Source organism: Plectropomus leopardus, chromosome 20 (genome assembly GCF_008729295.1).
Source record: "Plectropomus leopardus isolate mb chromosome 20, YSFRI_Pleo_2.0, whole genome shotgun sequence".
Lineage (NCBI taxonomy): Eukaryota > Metazoa > Chordata > Actinopteri > Perciformes > Serranidae > Plectropomus > Plectropomus leopardus.
Window position 1 is genome coordinate 12030633 of NC_056482.1, and position 21583 is coordinate 12052215.

Here is a 21583-nt window from a genome sequence, read left to right on the forward strand (position 1 = left end):
GTTTCTTTTTGTTTTTGTGTGTGCGTGTGTGTTAGGGGCACATTTTGCTTTGAATTTCAGGCTCAGTGAAACAAGACAAACATACCATTATGCTGCTCTAGATTAACCCATACAGTCCCATTTTCATAGACCATTCACATTCACTCCTCCATCTGAGCTGGACACATTTCAACTTTACTTCAGTCCATACTGTGGGTGCAGCAGCAGAATAATCGCTACAAGCAATGTAATATTTACTTGGGGGCAGCACTGCAGGGATGTTATTGGTCTATACAGTCTAGATGAGTGGCTCAGGTCAGGTTTTGCGAGGTTGTCAGATAATTAAACTTTAACATATGAGTGGATTTTGTAAGGCTCTCCGTCTTTCCCGTCAAATAAAAAGAAGCTGCCAGTGACTTCATGTGTGTGGGAGGTGACAAATGGTAGCATATTCTATTAGGAATTTGGAACAACTAAATTTGTAAAAAAAAAAAAAAAAAAAAAGAAAAAAGAAAAGAAAGAAAAAAGAAATGAATTAATAGATGAGGCTTGAGATATTGTTTGCTTTATCTGCATTCTTTGTAGGGTATTTATCACTTGAGTTGTGTATCTTACTGCAGGGCATTGGCCTTGTAATTTTTCCCGTAACTCAGGTTTGATTGCTGGCTACTTTCTAAGCTTTTCCATCTGCAATAATCCTCTCTTTAAAAAAAAAACAAAAAAAAAGAGCCCGGAGACCACCATCACAGGCTTTCACGTCACAGAACAGAATAAATGTGTGAATCCTTTTTAATCTCACATTTACTATATTTATACACTGGCCTGTTTTTTGTTTTAAATGCATTTCAAAATTCACTTAGACACAGAAATGTAGACACATTGCAAATGCTTTCACAAATTTACCTTCCACGACCCAGCGGTATACACACAATATAGCAGTGTAAGAGTGTTCGTAATCACCAGTGGGCTGAAGCACAATCTCCTCAAAGCTCCCCTTGGAACTAAAAGTCATTGGCATCAATTAGGGATAATCTTGTTCAGTGATCAGAGTTTAACGATTGGTCTGGGAGCAGTAAGAAAGAAAGGTAAGTCAGCGTCAATGAGCATAGCGTTTACTGATTGACTCGTGAAACTCTTTTAGCCCCTCTACTGCAATTACCAAGGAAATCCCATCAATACTCACATTATAGGTCTTAATTTTCTCATTTAAATTCAGCCTGGTCAGGAGGGGAATTGAAATTACAGTGAAAACAAAAGAATTAGTTACTTTCCAATTGATTTTGCAATAGAACCAGGAAAAGAGCCTTTAAAATACCAAACAATCAACCTTTGTATTTTTCTCTTAACAAGAAAAATAATTTTGTCTTGTGCCTTTTTTTTTTTCTTTTTTTTCCACAGGAAGTAGTTTTGTGGTGAGCATGGGAAGCTTCCTGGACGTTTCTAATTGGCTAAACCCAGCCAAGTTAACACTCTACTATCAGACCAATTCGTCCACACAGTGGGTGTTGGACTTCTGCGGCCAGAGGACCACTGAGCCCTGTGAGCAGATTTGTGACCAGGACACAGGTTAGTCCATACAAATATGCACACACACACTGGGGTCTATTTATTAAGCAAATAATTTGGGCCGCCCCTTGAAAGTCTGAGACTTGAATCATTATTTGGAAACCCTCAGTCGACTGAGACTTGAATCGTTTTTAGGGGTTTTTTCTGTGAAGTGTACTTCCGTGGACATTTTGGTACCCAGATTTTGCTGTGGAGTGAGTGTTACTATTTGCAGCTTCAGACATGCAGGCAGCGACAACGATGGTCAGCTCACAGAAAGTTAACAGGATACAGTATCCAGCTTTTGTTTTATATGTATGTCCATGTCCATTCAAACTTTAAAACTTTGTATGGAAAACATTCAACTAAAACACAAGATTAGTCATTGAATATTCATATTGGCCAGTCAAATCAAATTTGACTGGCGTAATTCTGAGTCGGGTATGGCCCTACAAATAATAGAATCTTTCTGATTATTTATTTTTTTAGGGAAAACAGTTATTACAGGCATGCAGTTCAATGGAGGACAAAGGTAAATCTGTAACATAGGGGATATTATAGTGAACGCTTTAAGTTCCACCCCCATAACAGCAGTGCTGTTTGACTGATAAACACCTGGTCTATTCAGGTTCTCAAGGCAATTATTCATTATATGTGTTTTTTAAGCTCCATACAGCATTAAAGAAAAAATCTTGTCAAACATAAGTAAGAAATAAATGGTCACAATAATAAAGAGTGACTTAATTTAGATTGCAGAAAGCCAGAGGTTAATAATCAGCGAAAATGTAAAATGGCATTGAGTCAATCCGACATTCTGTGCACTGGTGGGAAATGTAATTTAAAGACATATTTGAAGCCGTGTTGAGTTTATCGAGATTAGAGGGAAATACGGGCATTTGAGTGTCTTTTATGTTGTGATAATTGCGAGGACTGCAATACCCAGAATGTGGAAGAATGAAGGACAGCTCTTTTTTGCTGCAGGGTTACCTTCATAAATGTATTTCAGTGTTTGTGATCTGAAAAAAAGAGTCCTTGGAAAAGGCTGGTGGGCCTGCTTTATGCACATCTAACACATTTTATTCAAAGAAATGGCAGTGATGCAGTGTTCGTATTGATAATGGTCAAACACTAATGAAAGTATTAATACTTGTGTAGATTCAGATTTGTGTAATTATTACCACCAGCTATGAAGCTTAATTCATACAGATTTATCTTTCTTTAGATGATAAAATATGAAGAGGCCTGGCCTAATTTCTATTCTGGTTTCTTATGATGATACAATTTTATTTTTGGTTGGTTTAAGTATACAATTAAAAGAGTGAAGGACATTTTAAACCAAATGCTTTTTAGGATTTTTAAAACTCAAATTAAACTGTTTACTGTATTCATTTATAAACACATGATTTTACACCAAAATGAAGTACACAATTCTTATTTCACACTTCTTCAATCGAGCAAATTATTATTTCAAAATACTGTTAAAAATTAGGGCTGTCATTGTTAATGTGTTGATTGCGATGCGATTAAGGTTCATACATAACACGTTTATTTATTTATTTTTTTTTTGTCACATTAATCACCAGCCGACACTGGACTGAGTTTTACAGCTAGAGTGATGATACTTATTCCATATGAAACTAGACCCTAGGAATACAGTTGTAGCAACCCTGACATGCTAGCTTGTCAGGAAAGGGAGTATATGATACTCCAAAGTTAGGTAAAATTTGGCGAGGTCAAAACATCATAGCCATTTCACAGATGTCCCTTGACCTCTGACATCAAGATATCTGTATTAAAGTGGATTCTATTGGTACCCATGAGTCTCCCCTGTACCGACATGCCACTTTATGTTAGTCCCATGCAGATATTTTGCTGACATTTGATTCTTAATCAAGACTATCTGGTAAGAATTGCATTACCTTGTTAATGTGGACTTTAAAACAGTTTTATAATAAAAAATAATAGATTTAAAAATGTGATTAAAAAATGCTCTTGATTGTGATTTACTTGTGAAATTATGTGATTAATCGCTTTTAAAAAACTTAAAAGCTTGAAACCGGTGGTAATTATTGATCTTGTTGATACTGTAGAGGTCTCAGAAATTTGTGTGTCAAATATAATACAAACAATGCCACCCCAACCATGCAGTACACACTGACGCAACACTAGCTTTCTCCTGCTTCCATTTCCATCAAATACAAGTAAATATGTATAAAAAGTATGCAGAAGAATGATCCCTAACACCCATAAAACAATGTAATGCTTGAGTGATTGGCTGAGTTGTTGGTCAAGGATCGACATAAGGAGAGGCTGTCCCTGCTTTTTATTTCTCAAGCTATGAGTATGTGTGGCTGGAGTCTGTTTGCTATCCTTATACAGTTGGCGAGTAAATGTAGCAGCCTTGTATAATCAAAGCTTAGAGCACAGAGGTAGACAACTACATTGTTAGTGTGTAAGCAGAAGCCCTCAGCGCCTGTTGCTTCATCCAGGTAAATAATCACCAGCCTCCACTGCAATATGTACACAATCAGATCATACAGTTTTGCGCTTATTTGTGCTGACATTAAAACTATACCAACAAAAGCCGGGTGCACAGTTTGATGATATTTATCTTCCCTTGAGTGCCGTAACTCCCCTGTGTATTTTGTGCCCAACCAGATAAGGTCTAAGCTCATTAGAATGGATTACATCTTTAATGTATGTGAAATTCATGTCACCCTGGTCAAGGGCATGTTGAGGGCTGTTGCATAATGTATTAGAGCTCCAGACACTCAGTCAGTAGACACAGAGATGCCAAAGATGGACTTGGCACGTATGTGTTTGTGGATTCTGAATGTGTGCGGACATGTGTGCATATGCTTGCATCAATCCCTGCGCTTTTATGCATAGCAAGATCGGTAATGGTTGCAATTCAGTAATGGAATCATTTACTCATCCAGACCCCAGTACATTCAGCATTCTCACTTTGCTATTACTTCTGGCTCCCCCAGTCTCCTTGTCTCGTTCCATTTATTTATTTCACTTTTCATCTGTCCTTTTCAGCAGTAGATTATTTGATCAGTAATTGCCCTCAAGTATGTTATATCTTCTCGGGGCAACCACATCCACTCTGCGACAAAATTAAAGGTGTTCTTCAAAAGAGCTTTCTATTTCCATCGCTGTCCTCTTACATGCATTGTAGCCCCTGTACAATAGCACTCAACAATAACACTCACACAGCACGCCAGAGAAGGAACTCTTTCATCCAAGCACATTTATTGCAATTCCAACAATAGGGTGAACCACTGGTCGTGAAATGTCAAAGGGTAAATCACATAGGGAAGCACTGCTCTCTGTGCTCCGAGACTTTGGAACATGCTGCAATTCTAGCCGCAACAATAAGCCATGTCAAAGTGGGTAATTTATCCTTGACAAGAGACATGGAAACACAAAAAACGCTGCCATAGACACACATGTGGGCTTGTAGTGTTTAAATGTAACTGCCTGGTAAAATATCAGATGCCATGTGACAACTTGTTGAACTGCCAGCAAACCCTGATGTTAAATGTCCAGTGCATTGATTATCATCTCTGAAATTTGCAAGAGAGCTGTTTAGGAACCAAATCTTCGGCTTTACAAAACCAAACTTCATGTTAAGTATAACTTTTGGAAATGGATATTTAAAGGTCAAGTGCGTGGGATTTAGTGGCATCAGTAATGTTATAGAAGTAAAACTTTTTTAGCTTATTCCAGAGCCAGTCCTTGATTTGCTAGATATAAGCTTCCAAATAAACAAAAGGTGGACTCCTTGGAAGAGGCCACACTCCGTATGATATAAATGGCTCATTCAAGGTAATGAAAGTACAACTTTTCTTTTTTTCAGATGATAGTAAACTAATGAAAACAATAGTTATTAATATTATATACAATTCCTGCTGATACATGCTGCTAAATCCTACACACTGGACCTTATTGCTTTGCCCTTTACTGTTTAGAAGGTGGTTCTGTGCTTGAAAAAAACATGACTATAATAGACAACTACAACTTGGGAAAAAAAGATATTGCAAGTGACAAAGAGGGGCATAAAAAAAAGATTTGGCAAAAATACAAATATAGCATGATCATACACCTGGGTGTGGGGGTGCTGTAGCACTGTCAGCACTCCTACCTCCCAGGGGTATGACTTTTTTATCACTCTAATAAAAGCTGGCCTAGGACATGGTGACATTTACTTGTGTTGTCTTTAGCTTTTGCACGGGGATTCTAAATTAAAATTCTTCCATTGTACACAAGTAAAATACACATCAGGAAATACAAAAGGCCCACTGCTGCTGACTGTTCAGACACATCTACATAAAGCAGCATGAATTGCTTTCTATCGCTGTGGGTTGTTTTTAACACTGACTGATAAGTTTTAAACATAGTGGCATTTTTACTTCCATTTAATTATTGAAAAGTGCCCATATTTCATGAGGATATGTGGAGTATACATATCTTAACCCTTTGAAACATAGAGGGACAGTGCTTTTCTTGTGCTGCTTTCAGATGCCTTTCGAAAGTATGAAAATCCTGAGCAGATTAATGTGATTTCTTTAAAAAAATAAGAGAAAAGGGCAGTCAACAATTTGGTAAATGTTCCACAGTTTGCAATAAATTAGTAGATTTAGAAAAATGTTTTTTTTTTTACAAAAAAAATAGGGGAAAAGAGAAAAGCAACCAAACAACTATATTTATTATTATCATAACTGGATTTTTTTTTAATCTTTTTTTTTTTTTTTTTTTTTACAAATTTCAGATAATTTCCTTCTTCTTTTGACTAATTTCTTGCTATTTTGTATGCTCTTTCATTGCCCGTGGCCTTCTTACCATGTTTTTGACAGCATTCAAGTCAGTTCACTCAAGTTTCAAAGGGTTAAATCTACACATTCAGACATCCATCAGTTTTCCCCTAACATGTCTACAAATACACCGTCAGTCACATTTATTTTTTTCATGTCAATGTATGCTCTTTAATCACAAGCGGGTATCATTTCACCGAGTTATCTCACCCCATCTCTATAATCTCACTTCAATGTCACGCTGGTTGACTGCGACTGTTGACTACCAGCAGCAGTATCACTGTGCCTGGATAATCAATCTTCCCTGACTTCACCTTCACCCCCTGACTCAACTCGAGTTTATTGGATGAATGGCACAATGCAACTGTTTCTGTTGCCTGATTGCTGCAGGCGATCTAGCTGACTACAATTGGGCTCTAACCATGGGCTGTCTTTGTAACAACTGATGGTGTAATAACAGTGAGAATGTAGTAAAATGTCCTGGTGAATGGGTTGAAAATACATTGCACCCATAAATGTAATTAGTACTTTGTACATGTAATAACAGTGTGACTATATAACAGGTGATCGCAATATAAAAAGAATATGCAATACTTTGAACCAATGATGTAGCCTTGATAACCTGATGACTCATGTTTATTATTATGAGTTATTTCGTTCTTCGTCAGTGTGTCCTATCCCGTAAAGTTATACGCCTTACTAAGGAGGAATAGATTGCCTCCAGAACCTTTCCATCTATCATCATAACTAACCTCATAAAGACCTGGGAACCTCCTTAGCTGCGTTTGTTTTCCTCATTTGAAATTATGTCTCCCTGGCTCCTCCAACCTCACCTAATTGGAACTCAAACTGCTGGGGTGTTAACATATACCCCTGCTTTATCCTTTCTTTCAACACACACACACACACACACACACACACACACACACACACACACACACTCCAATGAGAAAAACACTTATGTTGAGTCTGCCCAAGGTCTTTGGTTCAGAGCAGCTTCTCTCCCTTGAAATTTTATAACAAGCGTAAATTTGCATTGGGACAACAATAACTCTTTCTGTCGCCGCACCATGAACCTTGAAATGTGAAAATCACCCACACAGCCACAGTGAGATACTGGAGATCATTCCAATGAAACACGTCATTTGTTACACAAGGTTTGTTATACAGGTGGAAGAGTGAGGAAATTGATGTGTTTTCTCGAGTGATTGCCACTTTCATTTTTGGCTCTTAATTAAGAACAGAAGGGCGATGAGAGTGAGACAGCCACGGAGAGAGGTAGAGAAGGAGGAAACAGTGGTGACATAATGGTGACAAATTTTATTGGCAATCGAATATTGGTGTTTCTACTGGAATGTACTATCCCCATGTGCAGTATCTGGTTGTGTAGACACCTGGCTGGAATATAACAGGAAAGGGACTGAGTGAGCACAGTAAGATAATTGTTGTCATCAAATAGCCATTTCCAATCACAGGTGATTAGCTCCCAATTAAGCAGACAACATGGTCTAATCAGTCAACCATAACTTTTGGCATCACTGAATAGGCTGTATGCATGGCAGGGAATTTCATATTTCTGCTAAAAACATAGTTTCCACACATTTCTCAAAGGCAAAGAACTGCAGAAGAGGTGGGTAGATAATATCCAAGGAGACAACTTTGCCATAACTAATCACACAGGAGTGTGCAGCCGACACTTTCAGAGTATCGACCTAATCAAGCCTTGACCTCGAGCCGGACATTCACTTCTGAAATATGAAGCTTTCTCTGTACTTTTTCAGTGAAAAAACTTTATCCTACCTACACCAAGGCCCAGAGTTAATCAAAAAAAAGAGCAACCAATACTGACTCAACCCAAAATTAGGATCCCTTATGAATCTACATAGATCACCAAGATCACAGCTACTGATTCCCTACCTACTTCTGCTACCTCACTACGAATCTGATTATGCTATTTGAACGCAACTTCAGCACGAGTTATTTTATCCCTCAGTAAAAGTTTAATTCACAGTTGATCAGTTGATCTGGTCAAAGCTGATCAGATTGTTGGATGAGAGGATAAGCAGAGTGCAGAGTGAATGAATGCAAACTTTTAGATCTTGCAATGAATGGTCAAGATTCACTTTCACTGCGCCTGGTGTTCTCCTACTCCATATAGTACAACAGTATGCTCTGTGTTCCGAGAGTGTGGCGCAATGACCGCACAGTACTGTATATATATTTTAGTAGTGCTAGAGAATCTATTTGTGGTGGTGAATGTTTTAATTGTGGCGATGTGCCACAAATAAATGAATGTAGGAAACCCTGAATAACCTGTTTATGACATTTATCGCAATTCTGAACATATTCGGTATATGATACTCTCATGAGCACAAAGAATCCGGATAATTCATATTCCACGTATACATCCTGGTTTCTTAGTACTCCAGCTAGCATATTCTGGTTTTCACACACGGAATATGATGTTTACATGCTTAAACACATAAAGTGGATATTCCAAAAACCCGATAATAAACCACATAATTATGTCCATGTGAACACACTCACCTTACTTCTGAAACCAGCTTCCAATCATCAATGCTCACACTTTCCATTAACATCATAAACACCTAAATCCATCTGCAAAGTAAAATATTTAAGCGTACTTTTACAGTAAATTTCTGGCTACTAGTTACGTTACTTTCACAGTAAGTAACTATAATTTTTACAGTAAGTTATTATGAAATGATGGCTGTATACTGTGATGTCATTATATAAATATATTTATCCATAAAAGCCATGCTCACTTGAATATTTGTCCGAAAATGTCCGAAAATTTTCTGTTGAAAAAAGGAGTTTGACAAGCTGCAGTATGTGTGCTGTGTGTCAAATTTTACCGGTGGACAGTTTGTTCTCGAGAATGCAGCACAGCAAGCACAATTTTGGAGAATCCTGTGATTTGCAGCATTGAACAGCACCCTAAGGTTTTACACAAGGTAAGCTAAAATGTCATTTCTTACATTGTTACATTGTTTTCTAGAGTTAAATTAAAATATTTCTTCTGTAAATGTTAGCATTGATTACAGCATTGGCGTATGCCCTCTTGAGAGGCTTTTATTTACTGCCCCATGTTGTTGAGCATATTTTGTTATATTACTAATAGTTCTGGTGTTATCATATCAGCAATTCAGCACAGTACCCCTAGCAACTTTATTTTTGTCCCAGCTTTCAAATTAATATATTTAAAATAGAATTCAATATGATCTGTCTGTGTCATTAGAAAGAAAAGTATCTGAAATGTACTGTACCTACGTCTTTTTACAGTCTCTGCAACCCCTGGATCAATTCTTTCTGTTCTTTTGTAGGTTGTGATTCAGAAAGATGTGGCTCACAGAATAAAAATCCACCAGGCAACAGCAAGCCACATCATTGATGCTTGGGCCAACTTTATTTACTTTGTACTTTGAGCTGTGGGTATTTGGATGTCTGAAGAAGCAGTAAAGGCTCACCTGCCAGATGTTTTTCAGAACTGCTGTGATACACAAGTGGACTGCACCGAACTGCCTTTTTAAACACCAAACTCTCTCCCCCTTCAGAGTGAGGTGTTTTCTACCTATAAATCCCCCTGCAGCTATACCGGGTTTATTGGTATGGCTCCTCATGGGGCAATAACCTTTGTCTCAGGTCTTTATGCAGGCTCGATCACTGACAAATAGGTCCTAAAGAAGATTAGCCATCTAAATTAAGGATGGGTGCTTTAAGTAATTTCCATATTTGAGAATACTAGCAAAAAAAAAACAAACAACAAACCTAACAACCTGAGAATAGGGCCCGAATAAGATGATAAGAGATTGCCTGTTGTCTGCCTCTTTGTGCTTAATGTCCATATGTTGGATTATGGAACTAGTTAATAGGCATGTTTAATATTACATAGTAAAATACTTTCAGACATCACATTTATTCTCGGTTGTTCTTCTTCTTCTACCTGTAATGAGAGATTGGGTAAAGCAATCTGTGCAGATACTCAGAAATAAATTACTGTCCAGAAATGAAAAGAAGTAAACTTTTCATATAGGACAAGTTTAATGTATGTTTATATTTATTACATCTGGTCATAACTGAAGGAAGACCTGTCATTGTTATCAAGTACTTATCATTGTAATGTAATGAATTTGAAAGATGGCATGTTGAATTTAATCATTTTCTTGAATTTAATCTGTTGAGTTGGCTATTAAATGGCTCATCGTTACTTAAGAATGATGTATGAATTTATTTCCTCAGCTTTGTGGCTCTTCAGTTACTGGCACATGGAGATGTATTTTTGCAGACGCTATACATATAAAAGAAATGCAAATCCCACCTCTGTTTTATGGTGTTTAACACAGTTGTGTCTCTGTAATTGTGCTGCAAAAACATGTCATCATGTGCACAAACCATAAAATAAGAGGACATCTTGTGATGGGTTCACACCAGCTGTGACACAGCTGGTCTTCAGTCGTGTGTGTGTGCTCCTAATTCCTACCCCCCTACTTTTGTCACCCTTGCTACCAGCACCATCAAGCCTTCATTTCGATCTCAACTACACACCTTTCCACTGGCCTGACTGCATGTGGCACGGCTGTGACATTTTTGTGTTGAAAAATCACTCCACACAGTACTCAAACCCTGTATTGTGGCACTTCCCGCTTTAAGAGAGTGCCTTAAGGATGAGATTTTTCTGTAGGCCAACATGGAATTTAGTATTGGCCTTGTTCTCTCCTCAAAAAGCCTATGGGATTTTTCCATTGGATTTGGGATCATTGCAGAAAATAAGCTCTGTGGCAATCAAACGTTTATGATACTTATACATTTTCTTCAGCAAGATAATCTTAGAACGCCACTTTCAGGATTTTTGAAGCCAAAATACAATCACTTGAAGTTAAAAACTAACATTAGGCGATACACAAACTACACGAGGGCTGCATTACCACCACTATAAGGTTGTAAAGCTGTGTTTGGCACAGTCTGTAGTCTAAATAAGCCACTTGTTAGCAACCGCCTTTCTTCAGACGCCTAAATGTTCATGTGTGGAATATGAGCTGATGTATATTTAAGGCATATTTAAGCACCAAAAAACCCCCCCCCCAAAAAAAACCCATCGACTTCCAGATGAGGGAACAGGGGGTGCTGAAATTCGAACTCATTTCCAGGTGTTAGGACTCATTTTGAGGCCACTTTATAAGTGTCTTCACGACCACATTTTGCCATGATGAGAAACACACACATGCAGAGACTCACAAGGTGAAAACAATCTCAGTCCCACTGTTGTGGCAGCTAATCACACCACTCTGTACCCGCGATCAGTTTGTGCCAGTGTGTCCCCAACACTTGCTAGTATAAAGGATGACTTGCCAATATAAAGTATTTCAACTTATGTGTGCCATACTCTGAGGTACCTGTGGTCAGCTTATGGCATTTGGTGTTGCAACTAACCGAAATGATGTTCTCTCATGTGGGTCCTACATTGCGTGCTAGAATGAATCATCAGTCCATGTTTTCTTGAGTCATCATCATTTTAACAACAAGTATGCAAAATTAATGCAACTGGAGTCATTAAATTAACTCCTTAGACATTTAAAATAAAACAGATTGATATGAAAGCACACATACAGGAAAATGCAACTTATAGAAATAAATAAATCAATGAGCCACTAAATCAGCAACTGTTCCAAACTCATAACATAACAGATGGATGGCAGTGATATGGCTCATGTCTCCCCAGAATCCCAATGAAACTCCAGCCAAATGCACACTGTAAATGTAAAAATGAGTGCAGTTGCTGCAGTGTATTAGCAGCTCAGTGAAGTTCAAGTTTAATGACCACCAGTCCCAACTCTCCTTCCACCCCTTGTGCGGTGTTTTTACTGCTGCCTTTATCTTTTTTTTTTAAGAGGCAGCTTTTATTAACTAATTCAGCACAGCTCCTTCCCACTTTTTTTGAGGTACACTCACCTTTTGTCTGCTGCCTTTGAGCTGTCTAAAGGATAGCTACAGTACGTTTAAGTTCCTCAACCACAACCTTCCTTTTAATATGCCTACACTGTATCTGAGCCAGGTTTTTATATGCAGAGAAACTGCCACGCAAAAATGACGCTTGCAAGTTGTCTAAAGGTTAGTTAATCCAGCGGAATGTGTAATCAAGCAGACACATCTCTTCTCGTTAATTGCTTGATCCTCCCTTCAAGGCATTTGAAGAAAGGAAAGAGACGCATTTCACTGATTACTTGCAAGGTGTGTCTCAGATTACACCGTGCTGAGGCGAGGTGGAAAAGACTTAAATAATATGTCTTTCTGCAGCCTCCAGGCCTACACTCATACAGCTGTACAATATACAGGATGTACTTATGTATAAGCTACATATCTAAATCAATTTTCAACACTTAATTGAGTGTGATTACTCTCATTTGCCATTCAATACAGTTGCAAGTATTGTTAATTACATTGTGAGAACTATCGTCTCTTCAAACTGAGGAGTGTCCAATCGAAAGAGCATAAACTTCTCCAATATCTACTACGGGTGATAACTGCCATGTGTCACTGTGTATCAGAGGCTGGTTGTATTTTGTAAAATTGCATTGGATTATGTATTTTGGGTTGTAGAATTGTACTTCCAAAACAAACAAACATTATAAAAACGATATGTTGACCATTTAACATTACCCACAACATCACAGCAGCCAAGATGCATAAGGAGGATGTAGGTTTGCTTATTTGCTTGTGTTTAGAGCGAAAACTTCAATTGACTTTATGTCCCATGCTGTTAAATTAGCACTCAATACGTTCAAGAGGAAATCTGAATCAAAGCAAAACATGACACCTAGTATGTACTTGTTATAAGATGTACGTATGACATGCGCACACAAATATTAATTGAGTTAAATGCTTACAGTAATATAGTTTTCATCCAGTGTTGGTCAGAAACATTTTTGTTGCATTCATATTAGTGATTGTGAATCAGAATAGCAAAGACCGGACACTAAAAAGAGATTGAAGATATACTATGCAAAATTTTCCTAAAAAACAAGCCATAATAGCCAGAAAAAGTATATTTTGCAACATTGATAAGCTATTTTGCAGAGTTCTCGGGTCATTTGCCAAGCTTGTTATGAATTTGTGGCATGCCAGTTTCCTTTGGCGTATCTGAAATTTGACTTTTTGGCATCATCTTTGCAAATTTTGAAACAATTTCAGCCACTTTTCAGACTATTTCAATATCTTGCTTGCATGTTTGTAAGCCTGTCACGTGTGGTTATTCTGCAGCTCCAGTAGTGCTGAACTGGATTCTGAGTTGCAAAACTATCCTTAAGTTTAAGTGGCCTCCTCTGATTATTACTATATAATAATGGAGCATTCAAATATTGATTTGGACGTTGATAACCAAGCACTGATAGAAGCTTTGAGGCATTTAAGACAGCCCTACTCATCTTATTGTATGATATCATGACACAGGCTTAGTATGATTTCATTTCTGAACAATTTGTTCAGTGTAGACCCTGAAAACATCCAGAAATATGTCCACAAACAAACATGTGTTTAGGGCGTCAAGGGGATGCATTACATGACAGAATGCAAGTGCAGCATTCAGTTTAGCTCTTTTACTGATTCCAGACATTTGCTCGGCGAGCAGTTTCTTCAGCAAAGAGAGTGGTAATTTAGGTACTGATCAGCTTTTTCATTTTCTGTGTGTGAAATATGTTGGCCATGTCCTATTAGATGTCTCCCCTTGAAACCAAGTGCAAGCTGAGGATAACAGTTGTCAGCAGAAGGCACAGTTACTTGTCAGTGGTGCTCCTGGATGCAGCCTGCTCCTCGCTCCCCTCTCCAATTAATCAGAGATGCAGTTAGGCAATTTCACCAGCAAATCAGAGTTTGCTATGTAAATCTTTTCCACTGCATATGTAAGAAAAAAGGGCCCAGTCAAGGTAGTATTGTTAGCCTAACCACTAAGAGACTGCTAATGAAAATGCCAATTCCAGCCTCTGGCAGACTAAACACGGAATAGAAAAGAGAGAGAAACTTTCCTCCCTACCTCTCCAGCATGTAACTGGCAACATGTGACCTGACTGCACATGTGCAAGATGGATTTTATTAAGCAGTGCCTCTGGCAGTCAGGAAGAATTAACTTTAACTAGGTTAAATGTGTATGCAAGGAGTAGCAGTGGGAAATGAAGGTGTGCGTGTATGTATGTGTGCTTCTGTGTTTTTGCAACATGAACAGAATGCGTGTTTGTGTGCCTGGGAGTATGAAATCAAAGGAGACTGTCTTCTCAAGAAAAACGACTGCATCAGTCGTTTCAGCGAATGCCTCAAAATTTGGGATATGCCTACATTCAAGTGACAAAGTGGTCTAGAGACCATAGTGATTATGACTCTTCTCTTGGCAGCAAAAGACCAACTAGTGTGATATTATAGAGCCACAAAGTCCACATATGGAGGCTATAAAATATCAGACTTCAACATGGGAGACCACCGTTTATTTCCCATTTCAAACCAAGAGTCAAAGTTGATTTTCTTCAATCCATAGCTGTTGCTGTTCCCTAGCCTTAAAGATCTAGTGTGTAGGGTTTACTGGCATCTAGTGGCGAGGTTGCACAACTGAAACATCTCCTGTGTGCCAAGCATGCAGGAGACTATGGTGGCCAACGCAAAAACATTGACTTTGGGACACAAACACTGTTGTCCTGGGTGAAAGTCCTGTGTCTGATTTGCCACCTCTTCCACCCATTCTACATGGGTTTCTTTGATATTCGTACAACAGTACATGGACTTTGTTGCTTTTTATGGTAATTCATGTCACTTCCTCCTCTATTCTTGTAGTAATTATGACAGCCACTAGGGGCACCCACTATAAATTTAAGTATGGGTTGTAGCATGCTCCTTGCACAGTTGACCGATACGGTTGTTTTTGTTGATGAGAGCAGGCTGATCTTTTGCTAAACTGAACCAAGTTGACCAACCCAATTTTAATCATATAGGTATAAGGTTAGAAAACAGCTTTACCTTTATTTTTGAAATAATGATTTGAAGCTCCCTCTAAAGGTGTTGACAAACAATGTCATCCTGCAGATGTAGGTGATTTGGAGGACTTTTTGAGACACAATGACTCATTGCATGGTTTACTGTTGTTACTTCTATTTTTTATTTGTCTTAGACTCCGAGGAGATATGTTTTATGCACAGAAAGAAACATTCTTTGATCAAATGATGAAAATAAATCCTCATCATGGATGCAAGCATTATCCTGCAATATACTCTTCATTCATCTTGGATTCAAAAAGCCGATTTGAATGTCATTGATGTTTACTTGTGTCCACATTTTAAAAGGGAGCCATTTCAAGAGCTTTTGCTCCTCATTTAGTGAGGGCATATGAAATAGCTACAAGCAAATAAAAAACATGTTTGTTGTTTCTCTTTGACTGAATCCTGGTGGTGCATCACTCTGTCAGTGAGTCTTAAGCCCATAAACTCAACCTCTAAATTATTAAGCGCTAGGTGATAAAATGTGAATGGTGTTGCCCGGGTGGCCATTACACATTTTTCCAGTGTTATGCCTCCATATAGGTCAACAGAAAGCAGTCAGTAGCATTTATTTTGGGAACGCCACTAATAGAAAAGTGGGTAGAGCTATCAGTGACTTAAGATTTCACAAATGCATCCATCCACTTAAAAGGCATTATACATGCAGTGTATTCTCAATAATTTATTTGCCATACATGACACTATAAAACTTTTCTATCTTCACAAAGCTAAGAGAGTTGGCCCACACAGAATAAAGTAAATACACATTCATTGCTTCTTTTTTTTTCAATGTAATGTGAGTAGCACTAGTATAGCAGTACAGGAGGGCACGGATAATGCGTGTACAGATACAGTATGGGCAAGCCTTTGATTATTAATTTTTTATTTGTTCATTTTTATTGTTTGATCAACAGGCAATAAGTTCAAACATATATAAGTCACAGGATTACATTACAGACATTGTTTAGAGTCCAAACTTCATAAATTTAAGTAAATATAGCTAAATTTTGAGTAAACTTAACAATTTGATATAAAGTAAACATAAATTAAGATTAATAGTTACATTAACTTTGCAAGGCAATCTATTTCTGATATAATTTTAAGTGTAGGCCTATAGATATAGGAGATCCCCTATAGTTCTAAGATGTCCTTTTGTTGATTCCATGGTTTAAGTGCTTCACCTAAAGCTTGGTATCTAAAGACGAAATATATCACCTTTCCAAAAATTCACACACTGTGCCAAACTGAAGCTGCTGTGCTGTTGTCTGAGTTTCTTACTTGTTCTGCCGACCAAGCAGAGCTGAGTGGAGATTTTGTACCAAGACACAAAATGCTCAAGGACAAAAATACCTCAGTGATAATGTTAGAGACTTACTGGAAGCAAACTCAGTTGCTTTTTGTCTGATTCTAGCCAGCAGAGTCAATGTCAGTGATTCCAGGGAGTACCAGTGCGTGTGCAAATAAGCCACTGATTGTGGCACTGCTGAGTGCTGGTGACCTCTGTTGTTAAACCTTTACACATGACAAAATGTACAGTATGCAGTTTGAAGCACACAACAGGTCCTTAACGTAAAGGGATAGTTGATCTGAAAATCAAAATGACAGATTTTTTCTCTTACCTGTTGTGCTATTTAGCAATTGAGATTGTTTTGGTGTGAGTTGCTGAGTGTTGGAGATATTGGCTTCAGAGATGTCTGCCTTCTCTCCAATACAGTGAAACTAGCTAGAACTCACCTTTTGTGCTCAAAGCACCAAAAGTATAACCATTTGAAGAACTTAACAGCAATCTCTCATTCAAGAAATCATGACCTGGTTACTCAAGATAATCCACAGACTTTTTTGTAGGCAGTTTCATGTATGAACAACTTTTTGTGCCAAAATTAATCTGCCGACTGGATCACTGTGCAGAAGGAAGTTTGCATCTACCACTGGCTCATCTAGCACCACTGAGCTAGCTAACTTTACAGCTCAACGAAAGAAGATGCCATTAATATTTACATCTGGCAATGTCACAAGCTCAAGTCTCTCATCCATGAGTAGATGGACACTTCCTTTTGCAGTGTGATTGGTTGGCAGGTGTACTTCAATAGTAAGAAGATACTTCCTACAAGAAACTGCTCACAATAAGATCTGTGGATTATCTTGAGTAACCAGGTCATGACTTCTGGAAAGAGACATTGCTGTTGAGTCTTTCAAATGCATATTTTTGAACGAAAGGCTGAAATTCCTACAGCCGATATCTCTTAACACACAGCAACTCACACAAAATCAATCTAGATTCATGAATAGCACTACGGTAGAAATATGTATTTTTGATATGGGGGTGAACTGTCCCTTTACCTAAACCAATGGAGCTTATGTCCATGGCATTCTGGGAGAAAAGTCAATAGTGGAAATAGGATCATCTTGATGGTGATGGAGAATCTTGATGGAGAATGATTGCTACTAATTTTCATAAAATATTTCAGGAAATAGCCTGGCTAATAAGAGGTGTCAGTGTGAATCTAGTCCATTTTTGTTCTTTGCTGGAGAAATTTAGCTGGAAAATTAGGTAGCATGGCAACCGTTTATTTGATACATCTCTAATGAATGAGCTGGCCAGGGTCACTTACATGGTAATTTATTCAGCTACTGAGGATAAATACATATCTGCCACTGTGCCCCTTCTTGTTCTCTTTGTCACAGGAGAATGCAGCTGTCATGAGGGTTATTCCCCCGATCCTGTCCATAAACACCTCTGTGTTCGCAGTGACTGGGGTCGAAACGAAGGGTAAGTCCTGTCTGCTCTATCCACTCACATCTAAAAACTAGCTTGTACTTAAATGACCTTACGGCTGGTTTCGCAGTCCCTACTCCCAGCTGCATTAGCGCACCATATTAACTTTACATAAAATAAAGGTGAATTGTTCGCTGTGATGGATTAGCTATCTGGAGCAAGTTTCGAGTCCCTGAAAGTTGATCTCCAGAGTATTAAAATGAACGGAAACCAAGGTAGAAAATCAATCTAATAATGTGCTGTATGCTTTCAAAAATTTCACCAGTAATGTAAAATATAAGCAATTTGCAGTTAATGGGCTAAAACATGCAAATGTACCTGTATGGTCTTTTAACTTGAGGAAGTAGACTTTGAAGAGGTAATCAGAAGTGCAGATAGGAGGAGAAGGTAGGAGGGAAGTTATAGTGTGTAATGAAACAAAACAGCACAGGAGGTAGGAGACCGAAAGAGACAAAGCGTCAGATAAATGGTGAACAACACACACAAAAAAAGACAAATGTTGGAAATTGACAGGGAAGGGTTAGAAAAGTAAGTCAAATGAGCCCTCTGTCTGACTCTGACCCTGTTTGACAATTAGCTGGCTTGCCCAATCATTGATTCATTTAAAAGGTCCCGCATTGTTATTCAGCTCCACCTGTCATCTGCTGGATTCAGTCCAGCCGCAGATCAGATTTCCATTCACAGTTTTGTGGGAGTAACAGCTGCCAGGGCGTAATCTTATCCATATGAAAACACAGCCTTTGATCAAGAAATGTTGGTTTTGACCTTGTGTTGCAATTTTGGGATATCTTGTATCATATACAGTTTGTGGAGTGTTTAAATTGCAACTGCAACATATTTATCAAAGACAAGCATTAATTTCAGTAGGTGATTTGTTATGGAAGGTTGACCACTTTTTAGCAAAATGACCAAAATGCGTCCACTTTGTTAACGTGCCATCCCTCTCCATTCTCAGATACTGTCCCAGCCCGACCTGGATCTATAGCAAATGAATTATTGTGAATTATCAAATTTTGATAGAGTGTTTCTGTTTTAACTATTGCAGGACTTTGTAGTACTGGTGTGGTGACTAGGTAACTCACTCATAGGCCAATTCAATGAATTAAATCAGCTCATGTGATGCTGCTCAGTTTATCACTTGCATTTTGACAAGAATTGCAATTGAGACTTTCATTTTCATTCTTTGCATGGACAGTTCAAAACCAGAATGTTTCATCATATGCTCCAAGACCATGGCGAGAATTAAAAGAGACAATGTGAAGCAGCACTACAAGACAAAGCACAAAGCATCTTTTGAGCAGACAAACCCACTCAAATCTGAACTGAGGGCAAAGAAAATAAAAGATTTAATATCAATCCATCAGTTTCTTTGTCACTTGAAATCACACAAGGTACAACCCAGTAACATGGCACTGAATTATAAGCCAGTTAGACTATTGGCAAGACAGTCGCCCACTTATGTTGTTGTTTTTAAAATTTTTCACACAAATTATATCAACCCTTTTTTTGTAAATTTAATTCAGAAAAAAAAATGTACATGACATCAAAAAATAACAGATTTTTCTTTTCTCTGTTCTCAAGTCCTTGGCCATACGCTAACCTGGAGAAAGGCTATGACCTCGTTACTGGAGAGCAGGCCCCAGAGAGGATCTTCAGGTGAGTCTTTCACTTCTGAGGCGTCTCCTGAGTGCGTGACTTCTGCCGGCCATCTGTGACTCTATGGACACACAATGGAACGATGGCTGTGCTTGTGACTTGTGTGTGTGTGTGTGTGTGTGTGTGCAGATGAACAGATACACATAGACACACTTGGATGGACATAGACATGCACCTCGTGCTGGGCTGAAGTCTTGCCCATGGGCTCCTGTGTAGAGAAATAGCCCAAGGGTGAGTCCTGGATGGACTCATCTCAAATGCTTTTACTGCCATTTTTGGTACACTTCTCATTCTTGATGGGGTCATTGTGTCTGACATTTTTCAAGAAGTGTAAGGCTCAAAGGACCCATTCAGTGTCACTCTGGTGTTTTTTATCTTATATTTTTCCCTTTTTTTAAATAGACTGAATCAACCTGACCAAGTGCATTGCATGTGCTTTCAGACGAAGGCTAAATAATACAATGACAAGAATAAGTTTTAAATTAAGTTTTAGATGAAATGTAGCCTGAGGATTGTGCGTCTGCTCCATTCACGGCCCAGAAGTCCCTCCCCTTACCACAGTATTTTTAGTTAAACAGTTGTGCATTACTAGGATACATAAATTGCAGTAATGCTTTGCCTTGTAATCCCAAATGTCCTATAATCAAGATGGCCCTTTTGTCTATACACCTCTGAAAAGTTGATTTGATCAGTCCTTCATTCAGTATTTTAAAGCTGTGCAACTTAAACAAGTCAAAGGACAACATTTGATTGTATCAAATCTACATAGATTTCATGTTCATTGCTCCTCCTTCATGTAGGCAGGAAGAGTTCTTTTACACAGTAATCTCTCTGCTCTTCACACTGACCTTGCAGTGTTAGCTTCTCTGCGTGAGTCCACTCAAAGAAACGAAGTAATCCGCAATCTTTGTTCAGCACAAAAACACATTCAATCTTTTATATGTCCTCTGCCAGTTAATAGCACTACAGTGTGCTGGAGATGGGACTTGGATGCGAGAGAGGAAAAATGAAAGGACAACTGCATACACACACATGCAGTTGCAGAGCAGATATACTTTCAGCCGTGTACACTCTCATACAGATAGGAGACAAAGTGAGTAAAGATACAGCTACCAAGTGAAACCCCAACTGGGTTCCTGTTCGAAGGGGCCTTTGTCAGTGCTGTGCAGGGGAGCATAGGAGAAAAGACTGCATTGCTCTTCAGCTTGACAGTATTATGGTCAGTCCTAACAGGGATCGGTTTCACAGATGGGGATCTTTGCAGGAAACGAGTGTCACCTCACTTTTTTTTTCTTGATGCTTGGAACAATGAGAAAATAAGCATTTTGTGATCTGAAAGATTGAATGAAAATGTAATGGATTTAATGTAGTTATTTAAATGTTAATAATGAACCTTTTAAAGTCAAATGTGGTTTGAATGATCAGATGGGGAGAATAAAGATCAGAATGAGTGTAATGCATTCAGATTCTCTGATTATAATTAATGAAGTGGCAGCCGCGTTTTGAATAAGCTGAAGGTTTTTAATGCTGAGGTTTGGCAGTCCAGATTACAGAGTGTTCAGCCTCTATATAGAAAGGCATGTTTGACAGTATGGATATCAGCAATATTTAACAGTGGAAAAGCGAAAGGTGAAAACAGTGTTCTTTGTGATTCCTTTCACATGGGAGTCATATGAGTGTTTGATCACATTTAATTCCAAGATTTTTGAAAAGCAACGCCACTCATTCTTGGTATCCTCAGACTTCCAGGAATGTGTGATATTGTTGCCCACCTG

The 21583-nt window shown here is 38.3% G+C and overlaps 1 protein-coding gene across 1 annotated transcript in view; it reads left to right on the top strand.

The window, feature by feature from the left end:
• The window catches only part of LOC121959628 (astrotactin-2-like), a 353725-nt gene that overhangs the window by 156718 nt on the left and 175424 nt on the right, over window positions 1-21583 (top strand). Inside the window, exons 7-9 of the mRNA XM_042509044.1 lie at window positions 1378-1545; window positions 18062-18146; window positions 19734-19808. Of these exons, the coding sequence (XP_042364978.1) occupies window positions 1378-1545; window positions 18062-18146; window positions 19734-19808 (328 nt within the window). The remainder of the gene's footprint in view (window positions 1-1377; window positions 1546-18061; window positions 18147-19733; window positions 19809-21583) is intronic.